The sequence below is a fragment of the Urocampus carinirostris genome, chromosome 9, assembly GCF_059441175.1.
Source record: "Urocampus carinirostris isolate Australia breed hairy pipefish chromosome 9, RoL_Ucar_1.0, whole genome shotgun sequence".
Classification (NCBI taxonomy): Eukaryota; Metazoa; Chordata; class Actinopteri; order Syngnathiformes; family Syngnathidae; genus Urocampus; species Urocampus carinirostris.
The window spans coordinates 4679564-4691360 of NC_142357.1; the positions used below are offsets into that span (position 1 = coordinate 4679564).

Consider the following 11797-nt stretch of genomic DNA (forward strand, 5'->3'; position numbering starts at 1 on the left):
GGCCTGACTGGGTCATCATCTGGGGACCAAAGGTCATTTATGTTTTGGTCCTTTAACCCCAGGACATCTCCTGGTAGCGGAGCATTGGCTTGGAGTGCTTCCTGCCAACCCCACTGACCCCTAGGTGTTGTTCAGAGGCCCCCAGCTCCTATCCTTTCTCCGCAGCCACAACCAGAAACTACCAGTAGTTTTCCAGCCCGCCCCCCAGCACTCGATTGCCAAATCCATTTATTTGGCCTATTTCCTCTCGTATGCCGCCTCTATTCCCTCTTCTTTAGGGACTGTTAGCTCTACCAAAACCGCCTTTCTGGCTCGCGACCAAAGCACCATGTCTGGCGGCAATAATGTTTCCGTGATCAATATTCATCCTAACGATTTCATCAATGTGGTTTGTAAACGAAAAAAATTGCAATTTTTGTAGTCCCTTTTTGAGCAATTACCTTGATAATTTTGTTTTACATGACATGTTTTTTAAGGGAAATACTGTGTCCTCATCCCCACCCCCATTTTTATGAATAAACTGAATTCAAAGGAAGCAATAGCCATGGTATTAACATTATTTAAATGCTGGCTTCGCAGCACACAATAATGTAAGATACCTTGTACGAAAGACATTTTTATGAGGCAGGGAAATCGTGAATGGACTGCGTTTATACTGTATAACGCTTTACCAGTCACTGAGGACCTCCAAAGCGCTTTCTAATTTACGCATTCACACACAAAAGATCAAAGCGGTGCTGAGCGAGCGGCAGCCTTTCCAGCAGCTCCGTGTTAATTGGCACTTTTTGTAATTTATTGTTTTAATGTCTGCTTCTATCTTCGGTGTTCTTAGTCCCGTTTGACAACTACACTTTGGATTACTTTCTATCCTATCGTTATGGGTTTTAACGCACAAAAATGCGTTTATTCGAGGAATCAACTCCTTGCCCTGAAGAATTCTCGTGCGGGCGTGATGAGGGGGCCTATCGCGGATGGAGAGCCGAAAGCTAGCTAAGCGGCTAGCGGCGTTATAAGTGTTCGGTACCGTTCGTAATCATGGTAAATGTGAACGCTCTACCAAATAAGATGGACGAACTGGCTGTGCTGGTGAAAAACATCAAAGCACACAGGGAGTGCAGTTTGCTGTGTTTTACGGAAACGTGGCTCACTTCTAGAATCTCGGATGCTAAAGTGTAGCTACCCGGAGCTATCCGGCTTCAGCGCTGTTAGACAGAGACACGAAAGCCTGCGGGAAGTGGATAGGAGGTTGACTCGCTAACACCAGGTGGTGTATCCCTGGGCACAAAGATTTCCATCCATCTGCAGGGACGTCGAACTTTTGGACTAGCGTGTGTGACGTCTTTCACTCCGCTGTGGCTAAACTACAACAAAGCACCCTGAGGCCATCCTATTAATCTGGTAATAAACAACAAAGGAGACTGCTGGAAATGTGAATTTCCCTACGGGATGAACAAAGTATCTATCTATTTATCTACTAAAAGCAGTCAGCCATGCAAGGCGGCTACCTGCATATCGTAGACGTCAAGAGTTCATTGTGTTGCCCAAAGACACTTGGAGTATTATTTTGGTCCAAAAATGACTGCTCTATATCTTGAGCCATTTGGGAAAAGAGTGGCACTAGTCGTGGTATGCCCAGCTAGGCTTTAATATAAAATGAGAAAGTCATCTGTTTGAAGGTTTTGTTTAATTCATCGACAAACAATACATCGACGTAAAAATACTTAAATTAAACACAACAGTTTATAGGCGTGCTTGCTAAATAAGCTCCACATAAGAGCTCTTTCATCAACACATAAGCACAGTTTTTTTTTGGGCACAGCCACTGCACAGATAATTATTTCATCAATAATGGAGGGTGTGATGTCTTCGAAGTAAAAGGAAACTATGGATCACCAGTACATTTGTGACCTTTAGCTTTCGCTTCATTTGAGAATTTTTGACCACAACCTGAGCAAGTGTAGGGTTTCTCACCGTTGTGAGTCCGTTCATGGTTTTTTAAAGTTGTAGGCAATGTGAAACACTTACTACAAACGGAACAGGCAAAAGGTTTCTCCCCAGTGTGAGTTCTTGCATGGTTTTTCAAAGTTGCACGCAGTGTAAACTTTTTACCACAGACTGTGCAACCAAACGGTTTCTCACCAGTGTGGATTCTCCCATGTCTCTTTAAGTTTCCATGCTCAGTGAACTTTTTACCACAAACAGAGCAGGCAAAAGGTTTCTTACCAGTGTGAGTTCTTTCATGGTTCTTTAAATTGGCGCTCACCGTGAACTTTTTACCACAAATTGAGCAGACAAAGGGTTTCTCGCCAGTGTGGATCCTTTCATGTTTTTTTAAATGCCCACACTGTGTGAACGTTTTACCGCAAATGGAGCAGGCAAAGGGTTTCTCACCAGTGTGGGTTCTCGCATGGTTTTTCAAAGTCGCGGCGTCTGTGAATTTTTTATCACAAATTGAGCAGGCAAAACATTTTTCACCAATGTGGCTTATCGTGTGACGCTTTAGGTGTGAGCTCTGGCCAAATTGCTTCCCACAAAGTGAGCAGCAAAAAGGCTTCTCACCAGTGTGGATTCTTATGTGTCTCTTTAAGCTCACATGTTGAGCAAATCTGTGGCCACAAACTGAGCAGCAAAAAGGTTTCTCACCAGAGTGCGTTTGTGTGTGTCTTTTTAAGAGTTCCTTTGACGAAAATATTTGCCCACAAACTGAGCACAGATAAGGTTTCCTGCTAATATGGCATCTGGCATGTTTTTTAAAGTCCCCACTCGTTGTGAATGTTTGGCCGCAGTCTGAACAGACAAAAGATTTCTCATCAGTATGGGTTTGTGCGTGTCTTTTTAAGTTGCCACTCTGAGCAAATGTCTTCCCACAAACTGAGCAGGAAAAGGGTTTCTCACCAGTGTGGGTTCGTTCATGTCTTTTTATGTTTGCACTCTGAGTGAATTGTTGCCCACAAACCGAGCAGGAAAAGAGTTTATTTCCAGTATGTAATCGCGAGTGTCTTTTTAGAGCTATTTTTGATACAAATATCTGCCCACAATGAGCGCAGGTAAAAGGTTTCTCATCAGTTTGGTCAATCTTTTTACTACAAGTAGAACCTTTCTGGGACTTGCTGTCAATGTGACATGGGGTATCACCCCCAGACAGTTTTTCGCTATCTGACATTGGCGGAAACTTGATCTCAAAACGTTCCCCATCGTCTTCCATGTGTTGGTTTGAGCTGCTGCTTCGAAGCTCCTCATATGTTATCTCCTCATATTGACCTTGCTCTTCAGTCTTTAAATTGGGTCTACTAACAGGATTTTCTGTAAAACTGCAGTCGTCTTTCAAGTGTGGTGGCAGTTGCTCCTCCTCTTTAATGTGAAGGGGCTCAAAGTCCTCGTCCACTTTAACGATAAACCACTCTGGCTCATGCTGCCCGGGAGGATGATATCTTTCTGTGACGTCTGCCGGAATAAGACACACGTGGATTTGTAAAATCAAACGGCGTTGAAACGCTGATGTAAATTTTATTTTTAGGATGAAGAAATGGCGCAGGCAAAATAAGTGAGTTTTTTTATATGATCTGTATTGTTTTAGAAATCCTTATCAAATATGGATTTTTCTTGGCTCTTGGGATGTGATTGTTCCCTTGGAATAATCACATCACCTAGGGCTGTAGTCCCCAAACTACAGCCCGCTTCCACATTTGGTCAGCCCCCCTGAACAATACCAGAGAGCATTTTTACACACATTCTTTTTTTACCTATGAAAAAACTCAAAGTCCGGATGTTTTAGTTTGGAACAGGATTCGATCCCAGGTCACGGTGGCTAGAGCACCAGATTCTTACCACTGGAATACAGGTGATATAGATGACATATGAAAAGGCATTGGGTTTTTAATCTCATGATTTCACTATGCTAGTCACAGTACAAGAGACAAATGTCAACTCTGTTGTACATTCTTCATGGTGCAATGACAACTTCATTTTGCAGTTCACATGTTAAAATGACAATACATTTGTCAATTACAATGCTTAGAATATAATTTCTTGTCATTCTAACATGTAAAACGCACAACAACATTCACATTCGTCTTATGTACTCAGAATAAAAACGATGTGATAATGAGATCAAATGTACTCCCTTTTTCGTAAGTCATCAAAACCACTGGTGGTCCAGTGCTGACAACTACTGTAAGATAAACTTGGTCCTGTCTAAATTCCATAGACTTTTTTGTGAAGAACCCACAGAGAGTGACTTGGTGATAATTTATTTCATAAATAGTGTTATTATTTTTCTTATGACTTTTATTCTATGATGAATCCAGATCATTTTTGGGGGGTTATTATGTATTCTATTTTAGTGTCTTCAATTATTTTCTCAATTTGGCTCTGTTAAGAATCCAGAAGGATTATTTGATGGTGTCTTTCTGGAAAACAATAGTTTTTTACATTAAAGTTACTTATTTTTGTTATAAACTGACCCTGGCCCTTCATTAGAGAAGGGAAAAGTTACGTGGCCCTCACAGGAAAAAGTTGTGGGGAGCCCTGCGCTAAAGGGCTAAGTCAAAACCTCAAAATTAAATCAGAAGTCTTAAACATATGGCTCGCTATGGCAAGACCAGGCCCGCGAGACAATGCTGAGAAAAGCACAAGAGAAAAAATTAGCCACAATTTTTACTATTGCAGATATATAAAAAAACATCCATTCTGGAAAAATATATGTTTATTATTCCATGGCTGGTGTATCCAACCTACGCACTTGCGATGTACATAGCGACCGACCAACCAAAGTATTAACGTTTTTGCTTCCCCTATAATGATATCATCCTTTTGCGTGAATCAACGTGCTGAAGTATATTTCTGAGGCAACAGGGCCAGAGTACAGTTTGCTAGAGTAATATGGGGGCTGGCTGATGAGAGAAGAGTGTTACCTTTTAAGACTTATTTTAATTGCCTTTTAACATTAAATGAAAGACCAAGTCGATAAAAATAAACACAATCGAAACAAATATACAATACATCGTGCCTGGTACACATGACCTGGCACAGTTTTTAGACACTGCAGAAAATGTTCGTCGGACAGCCACTACTTTATGACATGTATACTTTCCCATGGTCCAAAGTATGGTCCATGTAAACGTCTGTGTCCGAAGTTGCTATGTGTATTGTGGGTAGACCTATGACATGTGTCTGCTCTGAAAGGCCCGACTGAAACCAGATCACTGATTTGATAGCTTCGTTAATGTGGTCACGCAATGTTGCCTCGAAAGTAAAGAGGTGAATTAATAAAAATGACAATTGATAAATATAACTACATTTTAGAATAATGACTTCCATGCCTTTTAAGACGCGGGAACCCTGAATTTGTTCTTCCACAAGAATTCTTTCAAGGGACATTATGTAGTATTTAACGCCTCAAAGTGTGTTAATTGGAATAATAAGCAAAAATACATAAACTAGAATTGTGTATTTATTTTACATAACATGACAAATGTGAAATTTGTTACTTTGTTCTGTTGAAAAAACATAAAATATTTCATGGTCATTTCCTTGAAGGAAAAAAACGTTTTGGTCATGTACTGTGTAGTTCTGTTTTGTGGGGTGTTTTTCACTATCACACAATTTTTTGTCGGTCATGTAAAGGGACAGTGTGTATGATTTAGCGCATTCTTGTAGTATAACAAAAACATATTTATATAAATCATAAGCAAACTACATGAACCGTCAGACAAACATTATTATTATTTATTAGAACATTCGTCCTGAGCAAAATTCTTAGACACAATGTAACACTCATAACGCATACAAAAAAGCTTCATAGCTTGTGACTAACTCGCTCAAATACAAAAATGGGTCAATACAAAAACAATTGTTTGACTATTTCAAAATAACTCACCAATTATCACCATTTATTTCACCATTCAGCACATTTCCAAACTGGCATTTTTGTAAAAATCATAAAATCAAATGTTGCAGTCAATTATTAATAATTTCATGTGGTTTTGTAGCAAGTCATAGCAAAATAAATGTTTTCAAATTGTTTGATTTTGGGGGGTATTTATCTTAGTTTCAGCTTTATTTTTTTTCTTATTTTCTCCCGAATGATTAACATTTTCGGCTTCAAATATTCTTTTCGATTCGATCCTGAATACACAGATACGGTTTCGGCTATCTGTGTAAGTCTGTAGTAGCAAGATACTATCAGCCATCTGTTGAAAAGAAAAAAAGAAGTCATCTTGCATACCTACAGTGAATTCTGTAATACGTGACTGCAATTTAGCAACACCGTTACCTTCATCATCAGAATGTAGACGACTTGGGTCTTCCTTGTGGCAGAATCTTGCAATTACTGCAGCAGCTTGTCTTTCACGTTCTTCTGACATATCTGGTCTTGGTCTAAGTATCTGTAATTGCAGCGATGCACCAACACTGTAGTCAACCAATTTCTTCTTTAAGGATTGCTGAAAGGTTAAACGTCGAGATGTCACTCAGGTATCAAGATTGGTCCACTTCTTGCCACCATTGTTGTCTATTGTTCTAACTGCCAAGAGTCAAATTTCAGAATTTAATTGGGAATCCCAATTTTGACAAATTGTGTGGCAGCTTCTTAGAAGGAACTGGACCAAACAACAAAAACATTTCCATGAGGTTTACTCCCAATTAAACATATGAGTGTACGGCATTAATCATATCAATGTTGAGATCTGTCTTTCTGTTGTTTATTGGAAGGGAGAATCTTCTCAAAAGGTTCATATTCCGCCGATAAACAAGCTAAATGACAAGTGGTCTTTTCCGAGCACCATTTAATAGTGTGAAACGCAGTAGTTAATAGACAACAACAGTGGCTGGCTGGAACAAGTCAAGTTATGTTTATTTGTATAGCCCTTAATCACAAAGTCTCAAAGGGCTGCAAAGACCACAGATTATTGCAAACGAACAAGAAACACAAATACAAATGCCAATATTTGCTAAACCCACAGTGCATTTTCAGGTAGGGCTTTTTATAATTTTCCGAACAGAAGAGTGTTGTTTTCTTTGTGCACGTCTCGGCTGCTTATTTTTCATTTTGCACATGAGAAGGAAGGAGATGGTAGTCAAAATGGGACCTCTGCATAACTTTCACCAAGACATTTTCTCAAATGTGGTGTCCTTTTGCTTCCACCTTTCTTTTAGTTGCTAAGAGTTTTATCCAATTTATTTGTCTATGAAGCTGAATCACTGGCTCTAGGCCATGTGCAAGAACAACTTTTTAATATTATTGTTATAATTATTATAATTTTCTTGGGTAGCACAGCAGCTGAATGGTTTGCACGTCGGACTCACAATTAAGAAGTCTTGCGTTCAATCCCAGCTATCAGCCTCCCCGTGTGGGCTTTGAATATTTTCCACGTGCACGCATGGATTTTCTCCGGGCACTCTAGTTTCCTCCCACATTCCAGAAACATACAAGAGAGGTCATTGGTGACCTCAAAATTATCTATAGGTATGGATTAGGGCTGCAACGAACAATTGGAACAACTACAGCAACCATAATACAAAAAAAAAAAAAGATTATTTTTTTCGATTAGCCGCCTTCAACTGATGCTTATGCTAAAAGTTGGAGTTTTACTTGGCAGTTTTCCTGCACTTTCATAAAGGCTACATTAGCAATTTTAACACAGAAAAAAATGATTTTTCTGTGATTATCTTTTGCTATATTAGGTAGTTCTATTTCCAATTACGTGACTCCAATGGGCGCTTATACTAAAAACTGGAGCTGTAGTAGTGTTTTATTACCTTTTCCTTTTTATGATCTTTAATAAAGACCAACTTATCTCTCTTTGATGAGAAACAGATTATGTATACTAGATATAACCCATGTCAAAGACTTCATTTATACACCATCTTTGCAAGTTCTCGTCACTTCAAAGAGGGGAATAATAAACATACTGATTAATGCTCTAATCTCATTTTGGCAAGCATTTTTAATTGGCATAGCAATAAAACACATGGCCTGACAGCAATAAATTTACTACTTGAATGGATACAATGACTTGCAAAAGTAACCAGCCTGTTTTTGAGATACTCAAGCATCCCCAAATTCAACACAAGCAACCCCCCCAAATTAACATTCATAAATCCTATTTTCCTTAACTAAGGACAGGGTATCCTTAAATATGATTAAAAATGCTAAATATCTTAAAAACAAAAAAGTAAAACAAAAACGTAAACAAAACAGCGTCGGAAATACTCCACTGCCTTGAGATGGTTTAGTCCATTTGATTCCTGGCACTGCACTCGCCCCTCTTTCGCTACGCTAGTGTCACTTGCAACATAGCAGCAGAGTCTGTGGAGGCTCCGGTGTCTTGCTGTGAAAGGAAATTATACAGTGGTTCTGTTGAACAACTGTTTTCCCACCCAATACCATGGCTTTGTTATCGCTAAGTGTATGTGTGTGTACTGAATTAGAAAGTAAAAACTGGGCATGGTGTCGTAACAGTGTTTCTGCTAACCACAAAGTGTAATGAGATGTTCACAAATGGGAAGTGACACTCTCGAAGTGTTGAATGTTCCTAAAACACTTCAAGTTAAACTTACATTTATTAACCAGACACTCCAGGGGCTCAGCACACTAAAGCTCTAAAGTTTCTAAACCTAAAATCGCCACATCTTGCAATTATAGAGTCAACAGCGTTGAATGAAAACACACAATCGCTTATATGTCGGATGTTATTGCTATAAAAAACCCAACAATTTGTCAACATAATTGACAGTAGAAGAGACAAGTGTATATCTTATGTTAGTCTTGTCTGGAAAAGGCTAGCTGGAGAGAATAATTCACTATTGTAACTGAGGGGAGACAACCTGCTTACATGCAAGCGACCTGTAGTTACATTCAGCTAATATAGCCTCATTTTGATTTCATGCCACTGTTTCTCGATCACGGATCTTTACAAGTGGAATGGACATGGAAAAGCATTTCTTCAAACCTTACCTGCTGGACAACGGGTCGTATAACTCTTGGCAGATAAATGATCAGATTGCTAGAACAAGAGCATTCGCTCTAGATCTCCTGGTAACAAAGGCGTTTTCGAGCACATTTGTGAGAAATTCTCAAAGAATATAGCTTCGTGACAGAAACCTCTGATGTCCGTGCGCATTTTGTCAACTTCCGTCTCAGAGTCTCGATCGCTTTGCGAAGTGTCGCGAGAGTTTGAGCTCCAATTTTTTTGGCCAAACAAAGCGCTTCGCACAATTCTGCATCAAATGAAGCAAACAGATTATCAAAAAAATTAGAAACATTAGATTATTCCTTGCGTGATTCCTAGAAAATAAAACAAAAAATACTTAAATTAATTTTTAATTGTTTCCAATTATTTTCTCAGGTTGCTACGTTTTCCTTCAACGCTCTTATCTTGGTAAATCTATTCTGTTTTTAGTAGTGGACACCTGCAAGTGAGATTGTATAGGGTGCCAGTTTGTTAATTTGACCACTAGTATGCACTGTTGTTTTGGCTATTAAATGTTATCAGAAATGTCCATTTCGGCCAATAATGTTGCTGTTTTTTTGTGATTCTCAAACCCTTCTGGGCAGATCTGCTTTTGTATTATAGGAGATTTCATATTAAGAAAGGACTTAGACGATGGCCTTTGGAACATGTTGGAATTTCTTATCGGAGGTCTGAGCTTCCCTGTCCTTGCAAGTTCAAAATCCATTGACATCTTCTTTGCTTAGTTTGAGACCGAGTGGAAACATATGTTGGCCTGGAGAGGGAATTGTGCCACCAGACAGTACATGTCCAAGTCACACCACAGGAAATGGTGCCCCTACGACCTTTGTGGTTAAGGGATCCAATCAACCAAGCAACCAAGCAGATCTCCATTCTCTACTTCACAAAGTCAATTTTAAATAATGACAGACAACACGGGTGTATTAATAACTTTTGTTTTATTGAAATTCCTGCTGAAATATGTTGTATAGTTTTTGGTAAGTGTCCTGCAATGATGAGTCTAACAGTGCCACCTGCTGGTATGGGGTAAGGTTGCGTAAAAGTCAGCTAAAGGGACAGCAGAGTACCTGGTACAGCTAAACTGTTTCCTGAGAAGACTATAAATCATGTCAGGGTGGGTATAGACAAATGATAAACTTCAGGTGAATGTGGCGGATTAAATGTTAACCATGTAGATCTAGACATCTTGACAATATCAATCACATTACTGTGCATGTTGAGAGATTTGTCAGCTGGGGTTATAATGTTTAAAATTAACTTCTTTTGTGGAGCAAAAGATGTGTCTTACCAGTAGCAGTTCCCTCTGAAAACTGCCAACAAACCCCGCCTCCCGGTCTCATGTCAGAAGCCAAAACCAAACCCCACCCCATACCAGCAGGTGGAACTGTTGGACTCATCCTTGCAGGACACTTACCAAAAACTATACACATATTTCAGCAGGAATTTCAATAAAACAAAAGTTATTATTACACCCGTTACATACATGAGAGTATCCCTAATTGTGTCAATTTCCCTATTACCCACCACCATTTTATTTTCGTCAGTTTATTGAGAAATATGCTCTTTAATCTAATTTTACTTAAGAACTTATGTTTGGTGTATCAAAATCCCAGTGTGTAATATTTATCACTAAAAAGCACTAATGTTTAATGCCTAAATATTACACACTGTTCCTTTAATCAGCGGAATAATATATTTAATCTCAGCGCGCCCTTACTTTACTGATATCAATAAACTACCATCACTGCATAGAGTGCTTCTCAGAAGGCCAAAACAAAGTGTGCAACTAAGACCAGTAAACCAAAATGTAATGAAAACAAAATTTGTTGCAAAATCTTTGACCTTCTGAATTGATCTTAACCTTTGTATTAACCTTTCTGTTCGAAATGTTAACAAATGTGATGGATCCTGACTGACAAAGGTCATTGAAGGATTTGCTGTGAGTGGCTAACAAATAATTTGTTGTTGATCTGCTATGTGCGTCATGTCCATCTCCAAGTTCCCAATTTAAGAATGTCAAAATAAATTATATTTAAAGTGTATACAGACAGCCACAAGATGGCAGCATTACACTTTTGTCTTTTGACAAATGCCAGACAGCCTAACCGAGGTTTATCATGAATGAATGAATGAATGAAAACTTTATTTCGAACATTATAAAATAAAAACTGGAGAAATAATGTTAACATAACATGTTAGAAAATAAGTAGTAAGATGCAGACGCTTATTTTCCCTACCCCTTCATCTTCCCTGTAAAATACATTTTACAAATAGCTCCTCTTGTGTCTAATATAACAAAGTCTAACGGACGTACATATTACTTAGGTCAGATATCAAAAATTATAATAATAAAAACAGTCACATATTTTATACACTAATCATTGTAGTACCCATCTATTAACGTTCTAATGCTACTAGTAACTAAATATCATTGTGACACCAATGATAATAAAAACAATAGCAATAATAACAGTTGTGATATAAAAATAGTAACAATAACAACAAGGTTAACCATAGTTGTAAATGCAGTATTTCTAATCTGTAGTATCACTCATATGCCATTTTCTTCATCTCTGTATTCTGAGAGTAATGTTTTTTTGTATTTATATTTGAACACGTGAATAGTTGGACAATGTTCCAGCTCATTTTGTAAATTGTTCCAAAGTTTGACTCCACACACAGACACACACATACTTTTCCTGGTGTTTCTCACCTTTGGGATTTTGAATTTACTACAGCCCCTTAAGTTATAACTTCCCTTTTTCCAAGTGAAAAATGTGAATGATCATTTTAACCTAACTAATAATCCAAAACTTTGTAATCAT

The 11797-nt window shown here is 38.4% G+C and overlaps 1 protein-coding gene across 4 annotated transcripts; it reads right to left on the reverse strand.

Moving 5' to 3' along the window:
- Window positions 1-1629: 1629 nt before the first annotated feature.
- On the reverse strand, window positions 1630-9167 carry LOC148359157 (uncharacterized). 4 transcript variants are annotated; one of them, XM_088344276.1, is made up of 3 exons: window positions 8957-9167; window positions 6275-6386; window positions 1630-3444 (listed from the first exon to the last, which is right to left on the reverse strand). In XM_088344276.1, exons 2-3 carry the CDS (start codon window positions 6363-6365, stop codon window positions 1883-1885), a joined length of 1653 nt encoding a protein of 550 aa, XP_088200402.1. In that variant the 5' UTR covers window positions 6366-6386; window positions 8957-9167; the 3' UTR covers window positions 1630-1882. The 4 variants fall into 4 exon arrangements, 2 of the variants coding, with proteins under 2 accessions (XP_088200402.1, XP_088200401.1); XM_088344275.1 differs by having other exon boundaries at window positions 6275-6443; window positions 8957-9161; XR_015851369.1 differs by lacking the exon at window positions 1630-3444 and adding an exon at window positions 5707-6191 and having other exon boundaries at window positions 8957-9143.
- Window positions 9168-11797: the final 2630 nt, after the last annotated feature.